This window comes from Clarias gariepinus, chromosome 4 (assembly GCF_024256425.1).
Source record: "Clarias gariepinus isolate MV-2021 ecotype Netherlands chromosome 4, CGAR_prim_01v2, whole genome shotgun sequence".
In the NCBI taxonomy this organism is placed as follows: Eukaryota; Metazoa; Chordata; class Actinopteri; order Siluriformes; family Clariidae; genus Clarias; species Clarias gariepinus.
The window spans coordinates 8,165,717-8,183,351 of NC_071103.1; the positions used below are offsets into that span (position 1 = coordinate 8,165,717).

Consider the following 17,635-nt stretch of genomic DNA (forward strand, 5'->3'; position numbering starts at 1 on the left):
ATGCAGCCTTGTGCTGCCATCTGCTGGTGTGTTACAAAACTAGTCTTGAAACTTTTTGATACCACCCAGTATACAGACCTCACAAACAATAAACAACAATATAGACGAGAGACTGCAGCTTTTAAAAATATATATTAATTTGAAAGGTATTAAAAACTGAAAAGCGGTTAAAAAAAAAAGAAAGAATGATATACCTTTATGCAGAGAATGAATAAGTGTTGGCAATAATCTCTAACCGTGCTCATTACCCACTGATGTGTTGTGTAGGGACTGTGTACGGTGGCTACATTCATTCAGAATGCTAACTGCACCAGAATAATGCGAATATTTTAAAAACCAAACACATATTTCGACTAACAACGGCTTGACTCTTGACTCTCTCTCTCTCTCTCTCTCTCTCTCTCTCTCTTTCACCCCGACGCTTCCTCGACTCGCCCACTGTTATCCTGGAGCAGACGGCTAACTATGGAAGCTGACGCTAGGCTACCTGATTTATTCACCCTTATAACGCTCTCTCCCGACCCTACTCATACACTTCACCAAAAAACATGTCTACTAAATTTTTTTTAATATAAATTACATCCCTTACAGCCACTGTAATGAACAAAAACCTTACCAGAACGCTGTTATGCTGCCGCATTTATCCAGCCTGCATTGTTTCTCCTTCGCATCATCACCAGCTTCCACCATATCAACGTGAATCCGGAGGGTGTGACGTCACACGGGAGGGGGCAGATCCTCATGGATATTGTAGTCCTTAGCATTGTTCCTCTGGGTTTATTTCCAGGCAGGGGCGATTCTAGGATTTTGTAAGTGGGAGGGCACAGGGGGGAACAGGAACCAGTACGGGGGCGGGGGACCAGGGCAAATCAGATTCAATTGGCAATATATAATGGCTTAGAAAGCATGATTTCCAAAGTCTTGATCAATGCCCTGTGTCCTAATATGAGTAGTATTAAGTTAAATGTGGTTTTTGTACATTTATTCATAAAAACAACTGATAAAGTAACATTTAAAACTTTAGCTGTCAAAAGAATTTTAAATTTACATCATGTAGAAATAATAAAATAATTTAAAAAATCCAAATAATATTGAATAAAATTGAATAACTGCATTAATCAGAAAAAAAGGTCAATGACAACATGTTAATTTCGCTATTATCTCAACACCACCTGAAAATAAACAATAAACCCTTGGAGTTATAAATAAAAGCATATACATGTACGTACATTGGTTAGAACTCGCTTTTTCAATGATATCTTTATGTTTCATACATTGAAGGACCCAAAAACAGTCTCAGAAAATTTTCTGTCTATCTAAATTACAGTATATCACAGCATCACGTAAAACTGGCTGGACAGAATATAATGAAACTTTTGCAGTACTTAGATATCTGCTTTAATGTTAACCTGCACCGTAGTTGAAATCAAAATGCAGAGTAAAACTGATGTTTGAACAGTTATGTGTCCTGGATTTATTAATCTACTTTAAATTCAACTACTAATAAGACTACTAATTAATAATTACTACTTTATTTCTTTGTATTAATAAGTTAGACAGAGAGTTCTGCTGTACAGACAGACATGTATGTGGGCTTCAACATGAAATATTAATATCACTGATTACATTAAAGCTCATCAAATTATTTTAATCTTTCAACAGCTTTAACCTTTTAACTATTTCTACAAACTCTTTTCCCTTCAATAGGAGTGTATAATAGCGTATAATAAGTGCTTTGCTTTGTTCGGGACAAAAGAGTAAAACCAGTCCTGTTCATGAACAAATGCTCTTTACCCTTTAGACATTTCGTTTCAGAGCAGCATCACAGCATTCCCAGAACATTTAATGTTTTGTCTTTTCATGGTAGAAATATGACTTAAGGTGGCATGGGTGGTGCAGTGGGTAGCATTACTGCCTCACAGCTACAAGGTTCAATCTTTTGCATTGATATTCAACTGCTAGTTTCTGTGCATGACAAGGTGGGTTACACCCTGGATGGAGTACCAATCCACCGCAGGGCTCGCACATACGCATACTTACAGACTCATTTAAACACTACGATCGATTTGGGAATGCCAATTAGCCTGGCAATTAACCTGCATGTCTTTGGACTGTGAGAGGAAACCGGAGTACCCAGAGGAAACCCACCAAGCACAGGGAGAACATGCAAACTATATGCACACAGATCTGTGGCTTGTTAAATCAACCCTGGACCCTGGGGGTGCAAGGCGACAGTGCTAACAACTAAGCCACCATGCCACCCTGGAAACTTCTCATCATGTTGTAATACCTTACACACAAGTATTCATCTGCGTGTTTCTGTGCCTGTTCACCTGTGGGGGTTTCCTTATAATTTTCTAGTTTCTTCCCAAAAAAGATGCCCGTAAGTGGATTATATGCACATTAGGTGGCATGATGGCTTAGATAGATAGATAGATAGATAGATAGATAGATAGATAGATACATAGATAATAAAATAAAATAAAAAATATATATAATAATAATAATAACAACAACAACAACAATAATAATAATAATAATAATTATAATAATTATAATAATTATTATTGTTATTATTATTATTATAAATTATTAGCACTGTCACCATGAACAGCCTGTGTCTGGGTTTGATTCTCACCTTGGGGTCTGTGTGCATGAGATTTACATGTTCTCCCTGTGCTTGGTTGATTAGTTAAACCAGCTGTGTTTAAGAAAAATAATTGTCCAAACTGTGGTGGACACTGACCCTGCAGGACTGTAGTTGAAGACCTTTAACTAAAGATTATCTCAGGAACACTGAGCATGAGGTGGGAATATAGCCTAGATGAGCTGGCAGTTCATCATGGGGCACGCACAGGGAATGCACATATAGCCTATATTCAGAAGCTCAACCACACCTGGAGCAAATAATCTTATATCTATAGAAATGGAACATTTTAAGGCACGATACTAAGTAAGCTTTCTCCCTCTGAGAAGGACGGTCTGTGTCCTGAACTTGAGCATCTCATTTTTGAAATAGACGGTTATTACCGAACCCCTAACTGAAACTTCAGAAAATTTGAATGAAAGCTTGTTCGGTATGATTTATAGACAGAGACACCAGCAAAGAGACTGGGGGGCGGGGGGTGGTTCTGTATGTACTAGTTATGTGTCTGTACAGTATGTGTGCGACTGTGTGTATAAATACAAGCTGAGAGAAATAGGAAGTACCTATCTCTTACAGAAGCTATGTTTGTTTACTTGTATCTATGCATTTAAACGGTGAACAGCTGGCGCATGATAGTTGAAAATTGTCAGACAAAATCTAATGATGATAAACTTGCACATAATCTATCTGTCCAGAGTACTATGTCTGTTTTAGACGACCTAGATGAATGTCATCACAGGACCATTCCCTCAGCCTCTCCCCTCAGAGGGCGTCAATGACGTCCCAACAGCTCGATACATCCACAGTCGCAGCACCAAAGAACAAAGGGATGTATAACAGCATATTGAACTATTGGTTTACTAAGGGCTTTACTAATTACTCCCAAAAGTCTTGTGAAAAATGTGTCATTTGTGCAGTAATAAAACTTTGCTTTTGCTCATCCAGATCCTCTCTTGTCTTTACGTGTCTTTGATGCTCGGGTCTGTGTGACATGCGGAATAAGCTTATTGGCATTTTCAAATTGCCGTTAAAAATGCATAAATATTAAGAGATTCATATTATTTGTGTGCCTAAGAGTGTCAATTACTGATTCACTGTAGAGTCACCTGATCATTCCTGTTTTAACCATGTATTTGCTGCTTTAACCTCCTCCTAAAGAAAGTCTTTCTATAAGTCTTATCTATAGAAAAACAAAAATAAATAAATCCTCATTCAGTTCTATATTTCTATTTATTAGGGGTTAAATTATAACTGTGAGGTCCTCACCAATGTCTATAAACAGACAAATAACCTCACATGACAACAGGAAAAAAAACAAGCAATTTTCAAAAAAAAAGTTGTTTCTGTAGGAGCTTTCGGTTTCTCATAACATTTTGCCAAAATTGCTTCAAGGCGTTTTTTTTTAAAGTAGTCTTTATGGTTGAATTGTCATGAACATGAAATAATGCACTTAGAAAAGCTTGTATGTCACAAGATGTAGCTTTCATTTTTTTTATTTAGGCATTTAATAATCTATTTGCTGGGAGGATTGGGAAAATTGGCACGTGTCCCCATGGCTGGGGTGTCTATTGTAGTAGGTTTTAACCCTCCCAGTTTTCCCATTTCCATTAACAGTTGCTTTTCGGAGGTAATAACTGATGTCCTTTCATTTTTGGCATGACTTAAAACGAGAGAAAACTAAACCATCAAGAGTGCCGCTTTTATGGAGGTAGTCACACTTCTTAATGATTAACTAATCTTGTACATTTCCTTAGTAATAACTGGCTGATTTAGACTTTTTTAATTAAGATTATGACAGTAGGAAGGGTGTGCATTGTTTAATTCCAGTAAAGTGAAATTGTAAGTGTACAGCACACAAAGACATTCTCAAGAATTCTGTGATGCTTCCCTTGTACCAGCAGTTTGGGTAAGGCACTTTTAAGTGTTTTTAAAGTGTCTCTTTAAGACAGCTAACCAAGGTACTGAATACATTTTGATTTATTAATCAGTGTAAGTTACACAGTTAGTTAAGCTATATAACCATGTGGGTCTTAAACTCTTTTAAATCAGCTTCTGAGTGAAACCAAATATTACGTTTGTTAGAATTTGAAAATGCAGTTGTGTAATAAAAATGCATTTTGAAAATAAAGGCTTTTTGTACGTACAAATTGTTAATGGGCTTAAACAAACCGCATGCCTACATTGCTGACCAGATTTTAAGTTTAGAGCTGTGATGTACAAATGATTATGCTGACATCATTCCTTGAGTAAATAAATAAGGATGCGAAACAATGTGTGGCAAGGTTGTAGATTTCAAAGAATGGCTATAATCAGATACATAAAACAAATGACCATTCTTAAATAATAATTTATTTCTTAGTTGGTAGCCATGATGTTATTGATCCAGTCAATGTAGCGACAGACTTCAGCATAGACGCCTGGTAAACCAGCGAGAGCACATCCATAGCCCCAGGACACGACACCCTTCAGCTCTCCATTACATACAAGAGGACCACCAGAGTCACCCTGGAATGATAGACATACAGATAAATGAGTTAGTGATATACATGACATTATAAATGAACCTCACGCTTTATCTTGTATTCAGGATTGCAGGGACTTGGAGCCTATCCCAGGAAACGTGGGGCATGAGGTCGGGTACACCCTGGATAGGTGTTTACACACACAAACACAAACACACACACACAGGCTATAGGGAAAGTGGTGTTTTCCTATACCCAAAGTTAGTGCCTTTGAATTTTTTTTTGTGTAAAAACATGATAAAAAACATTTGATCATCATTGGTCTCAGTATTGGGCCAATATAACCTCGGACAGGCAACAATATATAACATTTTTCATTGTGCCATTATTTATTTAACAATAATAAAGCAAAAAAAAAAAACATTTGGCAGACACTCTAATCCAGAGCGACTTACATTTCTATCTCATTATACATCTGAGCAGTTGAGGGTTAAGGGCCTGGCTCAAGGGCTCAACAGTGGCAACTTGGTGGTTGTGGGGTTTGAACCTGGGATCTTCCAAACCGTAGTCCAATGCCTTAAACACTGAGCTACCCCTGGCCCCCTAGATCACGCATTGATTCATTTATTCAAATGAATGAATGCATGATCTGGTCAATGAATTAATCAGGTCATTTATTTATTCATCCATTCCTTCATCTTCAGTCATGTACCCATCATTTTCAACAGTAATCAAATTCAAACGCAACAATAACACCTTTTAATGTGACATTATCAATTCAGATTTGTAGCAATATACTCAGGTTAAATACTTTAAAACTGATTATTCATGTATTTTAATATAATGTATAATATTTATTATATACACACCATGCTCAGGCCAGCTATTAATGTTTTTTTTCAAACAAATAATTTTCAAAACATTTGTTAGAAATAATATTTGTACAGAAATTATTTGTTCCTTACCGAATACTACATTTGGATTTGAGTTTTAGAATACAATAAAAAATATTCTGCATTATTTACTGTACTAACACTATAAATATAATTCTCTTGGGATTTTACCTGGCATGAATCTTTGCCGCCCTCCAAGTATCCAGCACAGAACATGTTATCAGTGATTTTGGAAACGTAGGCTGAGTTGCATTGTGAGCGTGAAAGTACAGGCAAATTCAAGCACTGCAGTAGTTCTGCATAATTCACTGGAAAAGATTGCAAAAGTTTGTCACCTGTGATTTTTTAAAATAAAAATCCCCTTCTATTTAGTATTATTGCTGCCGTACCTCCAGTGTTGATCTGATTTCCCCATCCAGACACCAAACAATTCTCCCCTGCCACTGTACAAGAGGATGCCAGAGGTATAGGCTGCACATACTGGTTAAAAACTGCAGGCTGGCTCAGTTTAATCAGCATGAAGTCATTGTCATATGTTATCTCATTATAGCCTGGATGTGGTATGACCTTCTCAGCCCAAATCCTCTGCTCTGTGCCCTCATCACTGAACAAATGGTGTTCTCCCAGGTGAAGAGCAAGACGACGAGGCCTTTGAATGAATACAATTTAAAGGGCATAATCTGCTTTTTTGGGTTATTTTGCATTATATTCATACTACCAGTAAAATACACATATACTTAATACATGTAACGTTTTCATTAAAATACTTGTTATAAATGTAGTTTAATGGTAGTTTTTGAGGCTTCTGTTTTAAGTAACTTAATAAATTAGTAGTGTTGGGAAATTATTTTGACATTATTGTAACATTCATTAATATTAAAAGTATATTAAATAATAATTTATATAACAATAATAATAATAATAATAATAATAATAATAAAATCTTTAAGGTTCAGTACATTTAAAATTTTTAGAATCATGATGACGGTGATACTCTTTAACTGAGAAAAAAAAAAAAAGTGTTGTAGGATACTCACTCAACATAACAGTGTGCAGCAGACACGGCCCATCGGCTGTTAATTAAGGACGCTCCACACCACCGTTCTCCGTCATCATAGGTTAGATAAATCTGCCAGGGCTGCGAGTGAGGAGCACACTCATAACCCCCGATGATCTTATCATCATCAGCTCTGCTGTGGTCTAATTTACAAACATTTAAACAGACATTAATGAAATACAACAAACATGACATTTAAAACTGTAGATATATTTTAAGATGAATCAGTTGAGTAAGAAATAAAAAGATTTTCGACTTACGCACAAACACCAACAGTAAAACAACAACAGTAAGCCTCATTGCCACTGGTATGATTAAAACCGAAAGGGGTATGATAGACATGTGTATATATACACAAGTTATTATCTTACATGTGATGTCATGGAGCATTGCCCACAGTCAGATTTAGTAAAATATACCTGAACTGAAAACTAGCAACTGTTCAAACTATCTTATCAGATGGACTTGTAAATAAACATAACTACTTTAAGGTTACACACACAGACCGCTTAATATAGCCCACCTAAATAAATACAATACAGAAACCTTGGGAAAAACATCTATTTCTACATATGTCAAGCAGAAAACTGTTCAAATATCTAAAAGTTGATTTACTCAGGTTCATGTTTCTCCTACCTAGTCTACCCTAAAAAAAATGTATAATACTAAAGCAATAAAAAAGAAGCTACGTAAAACAAAGCAAAAAATATATTCTAATGATTCATGAATAATTTTTTTCTAAATAATTTTTATTTTTATTTTATGTTTACCTTAAATCTTTTTTTATTAGATTGTATATAAACTGCCTAGTCAAAAAACACTTTAGATTACGGTCATGGCATTATTTTGATAAGCTTATGCAATGTCACGACATTTATTTCTGTCAAGAGTTGCACTAATTTCTGCCCAAGATCTTATATCAATGATGGGAGAGTCAGACCGCTGCTTCTCCAGTGCTTCCCAAAGCTTCTTGATGGGATTAAGGTCTAAACCCTTTGGTGGTCAGCAGTGGCAGTACTTACTAAAAGTAAGGCAGAGAAGAATGCTACTTTTAACATGTAATTATTCAACATAAGAATTATTTATTTAAATAATGAAATAAAGTCATTTAGTCACAATATCCTGCTGTATTTGTTAATATAATTTATTTACAATAGAAAAAAAAACTAAACTGTATTACGTTCATTTGTGTTCATGTATGTGGGGCGCCGGACAAACGAGTGTCTATGTAGAAACGTACATTTTTAAAGCATGTGATTTGAGGCTAAGCTCTAATTGGATTTTTTTCAAATCATCCTTGGGGCACAGCACTGTGCGCACCGTACCCTCCCACTTTTGTTCTTAGCAATCAATATTGTTTTAAAGTATTTGGCTTATGCGATTGGACCATTCTCAATGAGTCCTATTAATGGTCAGCAGATTGTTAGTTAATGTAATGAATAGTGATTGATGTGGAAGCCAGCTAAATATGAGAGGAAATTCTGTAATTTCTTTGCTAAAATACCTCTTCGCAAGGACAAATAAAGAAAAAAGTTAAAAAGCTTGGACCAGATCGACCTGATCTTCTAATTAAGCAGCAGTCAAGTGATTGTGGCCGAGCTTACACTCCAGCACTTCTTATGGCTATTTACATCCGATTATTAAAAGTTTAATTTTCATTTTGTTTGCACCCTCCCCAAAAAAATTTGCACCAGCCGCCACCGATGGTCAATCCATGTGTAAAAAATATTTCATGCTCCCTAAACCATACTGGGTATGTATTCTCTATTAATCAAGGTTTTTAGCCCCTAAGCTTTCTTATGAATAAAATAAATAGTGATACATTGTTTTAGCAGCGGTCTAATTCTTTTTCTTCTAAGCCTAAGAAAAATGCTTATGATGTTGTACCTGGGATACTAGGAATGCAACAGATGTAGCCCATTTCCTGTAAACATCTGTGCGTGGTGGCTCTTGATGCACTCACTTCAGTTTACTCCACTCCTTGTGAAGCTCTCCCTAGTTCTTGAATTGGCTTGAGGTTGACAACCTCCTTGCAGTCATCCTTGTTGCTTGTGCACCTTTACCTACCACAATTTTCCCTTTAATTCAACTTTGCATGAATATGATTCAATACAGCAATTTCTGTGGGGTGGTGTGCAAGAACTTAGTAAGGTTGAAAGCAAGCCATACATTTCCATTCTGGATCATCTGCAGAGGACAAATGGTGCACAGAGGAAGACCAGCCAGGAGTGATTAGCAGCTGTCCAGTCTTGAAATAATGTTGATAGACGTTGATAAGAGCAAGTAAAGTTAGGAGAAAATAATTGTTGATTGACAGTTGATTGTCCAGAGTTACTCCAAGCTTAAGGGAGGAATCTGAATGCTAGATCCTGACAGTGGGATGAATCAACAGTTAAGCAGCAGTTTAGTTTTACTGAGATTAAGTTTTAGTAGACAAGATGCAATCCAGTATCTGACCTTTGCCAGACATGCTGAGATCCAGGTGGAATCCTAAGTGTCTGAGGGAGAAAAAGAAATAATGATGTAAGTGTCATGCACATAACAATGGTATGAAAAGCTGGGTGAGGATATAACTTCACCAAATGATTAAGAATAGAGGGAGAACAGAACTACTAAGTGTTGTGGGACACCAGTGGAGAGTCTGCATGGAGCAGATATGAATCCCATCTATGTCACTTTATACAACTGATTGTCTTGGTAGGAGGCAAACCATTGGCGTGTCATGTACCACCACGCACTGCACCCTCCGATCCTCCAGCACTGCTCGCCTCATCCCACTATCTCTCAGGGATCGAGGGTGGCATTCATCTAGGCTCTTTTCTGTTCTGGCACCTAGGTGGTGGAATGAACTTCCTCTAGATGTCCGTACATCAGAGACTTTGACTATCTTTAAACGACGACTCAAGACTCATCTGTTTCTCCAGTACTTGGACTAAAAAACAAATACATAAATGATTGGCAGAATCGCCATAAATTCCCTGACTATGCATATATTAAGTTTGATGAATTTCAGCCATTTATAGTTAAATATTTGCACATTATTGTGTCTTCCTAATGGGGTTATGCCATTCTGGACCACTATGTGGTACTGTTGTATTGTATATTAAAAGAAAGTCGATGTAGAGAAAGATAGGGATGGGCGATACTGCACGATTTGGAATCGATATATCCAATACTTTCCTGCAGTGGAGAGCAGTGTATCATCATTAATGAGGCGAATGCATTATGAATATCGTCTATATTTAATCAGTGTGCTAAAGTATCAAGAACTCATGCTAAAGATCATACATGACTCTCAACATATTACTCTCACCACTATATATTAGTTACCTGAATATTCTTTGCCTTCCTGAAATGACACTATACTACTGACTCCTCTCCTTGTTTCAGTTGCAGCTTGGAGTTTTCTATATCATATTAATATATTTGTATAAATTGGTGGTGTTGTAACAGAGGTGAATAGCCTTTCTAAACACATCGCAGTTAGCAATGTTTTTATTAACATCCATAAAATAACTCCTGTTTCTCTCTGCCATTCCTCACTCACCACAACCAACAGTCTCTGCTTAGTCACATGATGGCAGGACAACAAAACACAGCAGAACAGACCTTGGCATGGGGAAATTTTCTGAGAAAGCCAACTGAGACAACCTTCATATTCTTTTTGTTTAATTACAGCGTGTGCATGTGTGTTGCACATCATATGCCGCTGCTTTAACAACCAGAAAAACTTTCAGAACACTGGTAGGATTTTTACACAAAATTGCATTATGCAGATTCCTGTTGTTTTAGACAGGCTGCTACACATCTGCACATGTACAGTATGTGCACATATTCTAGCCAATGCTTGCATTTACACACTCTCTCACAGGGTTCTCAACATTTAATTCATGCAACTTCCTTCCAATTAATGTATGAAGCAACAATTTAATCACCTGGCCAGGGGTAGCTGAGTGGTTAAGGCATTGGGCTATAGTTCAGAAGGTCCTGAGTTCAAACCCCACAACCACTAAGTTACCACTGTTGGGCCCTTATTTCTTAAAGAGATAAAAATATAAGTTGCTTTGTAAAAGGGCATCTGCCGAATGCCTAAATGTAAACTTATGACCTATAAACCCTGTGTTGTGAACTTGACAAACAAATTCTTTCCATATGCAGTATTTTCTGTGTTTTAACAGTGACCACACCAGTAAATTAACATATACTGCTAATCCAGTCACGTAAAGCACAATAATCAATATAAGGGCCATCAAAACAACAGCTGAAATTTAGCACTTCATGTTCTTCACTGAAAGTCCAAATACCCCATTTTTCCCTGTCAATTTGTCAATCTGGTGTTTAATAATTCAAAATCTCTTTTCCCCAAAATTGCACTTTCTAATGATTGCTAACGGTGAAGTAGTAGCAGTTCGTCTGGCTACACAGTTTGATGGTGCTATGAAGGTAATCTCACTTTATTGGTTAATATTTCGTAATCATTTTATCAAGTAAGCCAATTTCACTCTGACTTCTTACAGTTGAACAATACTCTGATTGGTTAATCTTTCGATTTTTTTGAAAAAAAAAAAGAAATTGAATCCAACTCAGCCTGGCTTCCCTTTGGAAATGACAGGATGGGGGAAATTGCAATACCGTGTTTTATCACACATTCATCACATAACAGTTAAGGGTGCACAGTTTCAAACATAGTTAAAAACAGAGAAGAAGAGAATTGCAGTCTGTAACAACACATAGGAGTTTAATTAAAATGACAAGTACAGTCTGAGAAAACCTGAGAACCCTCAGAAACTGTTAGAAGTATTAGATGACCAGAAAAGCCAAAGGACATTTATATAATAAAATAATAAGAAGTACACTGAATGTCAGGGCAAAGAATGAAGTTTCCCTTACAACACTGTAGAATTAAATATTCTCTCAGGAGCCGCCACTACAACCGTGGAGCTGAACAGAGGCTTGTTCTGAAAAAAGGGCAAAGACAAGAACTCCTTATTGGCTTAAATAAAGTAAGATAAACTAAAGGGACTATCATTTTCTGGCTTCTGATAATGATTTTGAATCTATTTTGAAAGATATCTGGGTTGTGCACCAAAAAGGCTTCAGAGCTTGGATAAGCCCTTAATTATTGCCCACTGTGCCAGTGCCCTGTTACAAAGTATCACTTGGTGAAATTTTTCTATTAGGTTTCACAACTAAACTCAGCAAAAAAAGAAATGTCCTCTGACTTTCAACTGTTTTTACTTTCAGTAAACTAAAAATGTTTCACAATGTGTCCCTAAATGAAGAGAGGCTCAAAATCAAAAGTACCAGTCAGTATCTGGTGTGGCCACCAGCTGCTTGAAGTACTGCAGTGCATCTCCCCCTCATGGACTGGACCAGATTTGTCAGTTCTTGCTGTGAGATGTTACCCCACACTTCCACCAAGGCACCTGCAAGTTCCTGGACATTTCTGGGGGAAATGGCCCTAGCCCTCACCCTGCGATCCAACAGGTCCCAGACGTGCTTAATGGGATTGAGATCCGGGCTCTTCACTGGCCATGGCAGAACACTGACATTGCTGTTATGCAGAAACTCACGCACAGAACGAGCAGTATGGCTGGTGGCATTATCCTGCTGAAGGATCATGTCCGGATGAGCACGCATAAAGGGTACCACATGAGGAAGGAGGATGTCTTCCCTGTACTGCAAGGCATTGAGATTGCCTGCAATGACAACCAGCTCAGTCCGATGGTGATGTGATATACCGGCCCAGACCATGACAGCCCCCCCTCCACCTCCAAATCGATCCCGCTCCAGGGTACAGGCCTCCACAGGTGCATGTTAATTAATTGATTATGGTTAATTGAACATGCATGGAAAACATTGTTTAAACCCTTTACAATGAAGATCTGTAAAGTTATTTGGATTTTTACAACATTATTGTTAAAATACACAGTCCTGAAAAAGGGACGTTTCTTTTTTTGCTGAGTTTATTTTTGTCTTACTGTTACCTTACTTGCCATATCAATTTTTCACCGCCAAAAACCAGGCAATGCTCATCTGCCCCTGCACAAGTGGATGCCAGAGGAATAGGCTACACATACTGGTTAAAATTTAGGGGCTACAACAGCATGAAGCCATTATCATGCATTATAGTTTGGATGTGGTATGACCTTCATGACTGCCCTCATCAATGAACACAAAAAGTGTGTCCTTTCATCTTTTATGACAAGGGAAGGCCAACATATGTGTGTGATTGTCAGGTTACATTTCATTTAGACGTAAAAGACAACCCAAAAGTACCGCTTTTTTAGCAAAATATTTTTTTAAAAGCTTTATTAAAATCATCCTCTACATGACTGCCATTTCTTAGTAAACACATGAAGTGACTCCTCCAATTCTTGAATGCATTCTGTGAAAAGCTGTTTGTGCTTTAACTTTTTCTGGTATACCAAGGATTTTATGTGTTCATATATGTACACTTAATTATGAGCCTGTTGCACTGCTTGTTACCGCAAATATATAGTTGTCCAATCACATGGGACCAACTCCATGCATTTGAGCATGTAGACATTGTCAAGACAATCTGCTGTTAATTAAACCAAGCGTCAGAATGGGGAGGAAAGGTGATTTAAGTGACCTTGAACATTGTATGTTTGTTGGTGCCAGATGGTCTGATCTGAGTATTTAAAAAATTGCTGATCTACTCTTTTTTTGATGCATAACCATCTCTACAAGTTACAGAGAATTGTTTGAAAAGAGAAAATATGTAATAAGCGTCAGATCTCTAAGCAAATATGCTTTGTTGATGTCATAGCTCATAGAAGAATAACTGGTTTGAGCTGACAGAAAGGGAAAAGTAACTCAAATAACATCTTGTTACAACAGAGTTATGCTGGAGAGCATCTCTGAATGCACAACATGTTAAAAGTAGAAGATGTAAAATGTTATTTTTATAACAATGCCTGGTCCGGTGAATCTCAGTTGCTGCTGTGACATTCAGATGGTAGGGTCTGAATTTGGCATAAACAACATTACAGCATGGAGCCAACCTTCTTTGTAATCAAGACTCCCCTTTGCAACAAAAATATGGATTATGTATAGTAGATACATGACAATCAAAACTCAAGAGGGTAAATACTTAGGCAAGCCATTGAGCATATATGGGAAGACCTAGAAATAATAATCCTTTAGGATAAACAGTAAATCATTTAAGTGGTACCAAAATTTTGCTGTATTTCATAAGGTGGTAATTATTAACGTTTTGGACAAGAAAGTACCTCCAAAGATAAAATATCTCTTTACATCAGAGAGGCTCTAAGGATTGGACCTTTTTAGAAATTCATGCACCTGGGTGGAAATTGCGCAGACTGTTTTTGTCCTGCACTTTATGGCTGAAAGTACAGCCTGCACTCTTCTGGGAAGTCTTTCTACTAGACTTTAAATTGAATTTAATTTTATTTTATTTGTATAGTGTTTTTAACATTGACATTGCAAGTAGCTTTACACACTCAAAAAAATAGTTTAAGTTTAAGAAACCTTGAGAGGAACCAGACTCAACAGGGAACCCATCCTCATTTGGGTGAGACGGATAGCAGGGATTGATCTGCATCATACTTTGTGAGAAAGCGGAAAGTGGATCTGTCCCCAGTCACCACACACATCCTTAGGCTTGTTTATGCACCTAGTTAAACAGCCAGACAGGAAGGTGTTACAATAGCCCAACCTAGGGGTGAAAAAAAGCATGCACTAGTTTTTCTGCATCATTTAGTGACAATATATTTCTTATCTTAGCAATATTTCTGAGGTGAAAGAATTCTATCTTGGTAATATTATCTACATGTGCTTCAAAAGGTCTTTCACTGTGGCACTTGGATGGAACAGAAAGGTCATCTAAAGTTACAGTGTGATCAGATAGGTTACTTCTAGCTGCTTGGGGTCCTATGTCTTAAACTTCTGTCTTATCAGGATTAAGCAGAAGGAAGTTAATTAACATCCAATCTCTTATGTCCTGCACACATTGCTCAACTTTAGTAAACTGTTTTTTCTCGTCTGGTTTTGCTAAGACCTTTAACTGTGTGCCATCAGCATAACAATGAAAACTAATACCGTGCTTCTGAATTAAGTTGCCCAGAGGAAGCATGTAAAGAAGCAAAAAGCAGTGGACCTAAAATTGAACCCTGTGGAAAACTCCACTTTTAAACATGCTGAATGGTCACCATTCAAATCTACAAACTGATAACGATCAGTCAAATAGGATCTGAGCCACAAGAGGGCCGTTCTCTTAATTCCTACTACATTTTCCAATCTGTGAAGGAGAATACTATGATCAATAGTGTCAAAAGCTGAGGTTGAGTAACACAAGTATACTGACGCAAACCTGATCAGAGGCCAATTGGAGGTCAGCAGTTTAACTTTAACAACTGCTGTCTCTGTGCTGTGATGAGGCCTAAATCCAGACTGATACATAAGGGGGAGGTTTATAATAGCGGCCTGTAATTGTACAGCTGACAGGGGTCAAAGTCAGGTTTCTTAATTAGCGGTTTAATAACTGCCAATTTAAAGGATTTGGGAACATACCCACTGCTGCGTGAACAGTTAATTATTTTCAACAGGGGTTCTGTTAATGCTGGTACAAATTCCTTGAAAAAATGTGTCGGTATCGGATCTAATTCACAGGTTGCTGATTTTGAAGAAAAATTAGTGAAATTAGTTCACTCTCTTCAAGGAGAGTAAAGTATTCTAGGTTCTGATGTGGTGTGGTTAGTTTATCATCTGTATCAAAGCTTGTCTGGTTTCAAAGCCTGAATTTTTGCCTAAGATTTATGATTTTGTTATTGAAAACGTTCATGAAATCATCACTAGTGTATGTTGTTGTGGAGATTTCTGCAGTGGTCTTGTTTTTAATTAATTTAGCTATGGTATTAAATAAAAATCTTTGATTATTTTTTATTATTTTATCATTAAATGTGGAGCGATACAACGATCTAGCAGCACTGAAAGCTTTTTTTTACAGTTCAGGATGCTCTTCTTACATGCTATTTGGAATACTTACTATTTAGTTTGATGGCGTTCTAATTTTAAAGCGGTTTGTATTTAAAGTGCGTCTGTGGTCATTAGTAGCAAGTTTCTTTTCCCTAATCATTTTTCTTTTAACTGGAGCTACATTATCTAAGGTATAACGAAATGTTGACTGTAAATATTTAGATATTCAGATTAAGTTCTGTGAAGTCAGACGGCAATCCAATCAAAGTTGATAACTCTTAGAGATTATTGATAAAGCTCTGTGTGGTATTTGATGTAAATGTATTTTTAAAGCCGTAGCGTGGTGCTGTGCGAACATTATTACTATACACACCTTAATTGAGACAAGTCAGTGATCTGAGATAGTTTCAGACTGTGGAATTGTGATGATATTTCTTATACTTAATCCGAATAATATTATTAAATCTAAAGTGTGACCTGCCAGGAGTGGGTCCTACTACACACTGATTTACTCCTACTGAGTCCAGTATGGACATAAATGCTGTTCTTAGAGGGTTTTTGGATTCTCAAAATGAATATTAAAATCTCCAGCAGTTAACACTTTGTCTACTGAAACGACTAGGTTTGAGAGGAAATCTGCAAATTCACAGAGAAACTCAGAGTAAGGCCCTGGAGGTCTGTAAATGATAATCAGTGAGATTGACTGAGCTGACTTCAGATTTGTCATATTTTAAACACTTTTTATGTTACTATAGAGAGCTTCAAATGCATTAAATTTAAATCCATGTTTTTGTACGATAGACAAATTATCATTGTAAATAACTGCGACGCCTCCTTCTCTACCAGTTAGCCGAGGCAGGTGTATGTAGCTGTAGCCAGGAGCACTAGCTTCATTTAGAGCTACATACTCGTTCTCTTTAATCCAGGTTTCTGTTAAACATAATATATCAAACTCCTGATCTGTGATAGTTTCATTAACACTTATTGCTTTACCGTAGATGCGAAAGATCTAATATTTAACAGTCCTAGCTTCAGATTAGAGGTGCTGGCTGTGTATTCAGTGTGTTTTGAATTTTTGGTTTAGCTTCAGGAACAGACACAGTCTCAATATAGTGAACCCTGAGTGATGCAGCTAGTAGATGGCTGGTTTAGCCTGTTTGTCTGCCCCCTGGGCTGGGCTCTGGATTGTCACAGATTAACTAGGCCTCTTCTGAGACTATGCGCTATACAGTACTACAGGAAATGAGAGCAGCACCTTCCTGAGTGGGATGGACACCGTCCCGCACAAACGGGCCAGCTTTGCCTTCAAAGGTACCCCAATTATCTATGAAGCCCACATTATTTTCGGAGCACCACCTGGACATCCAGTGGTTCAGCGACCATAACCTGCTGTAAGCTATGTCGACCAGAGTACTACTTCATCGGACATCGCCTATGCTAATTTAAACCTCTGTAAAGTTTATATTAGTGTATATTGTTAGCTCCTGCATGTAGCTATCTTAGAGAACCTATGCTGTCCTAGAGCCCTAAGATTACCTCAAATTATGTCCAGTTCCCAGGCTCCCGGGATACACCTAACCTCTACTGCCCCTAAGGCCTAGCTAATTTCACATGC

At 37.3% G+C, this 17,635-nt stretch overlaps 1 protein-coding gene across 1 annotated transcript; it reads right to left on the reverse strand.

The window, feature by feature from the left end:
* Positions 1–4,974: 4,974 nt before the first annotated feature.
* Positions 4,975–7,400, reverse strand: LOC128520401 (trypsin-like). The gene is made up of 5 exons (XM_053494630.1): positions 7,320–7,400; positions 7,040–7,202; positions 6,392–6,651; positions 6,174–6,310; positions 4,975–5,152 (listed from the first exon to the last, which is right to left on the reverse strand). The coding sequence occupies exons 1-5, from the start codon at positions 7,357–7,359 to the stop codon at positions 5,003–5,005; spliced, it is 750 nt and encodes a 249-aa protein (XP_053350605.1). The 5' UTR covers positions 7,360–7,400; the 3' UTR covers positions 4,975–5,002.
* Positions 7,401–17,635: the final 10,235 nt, after the last annotated feature.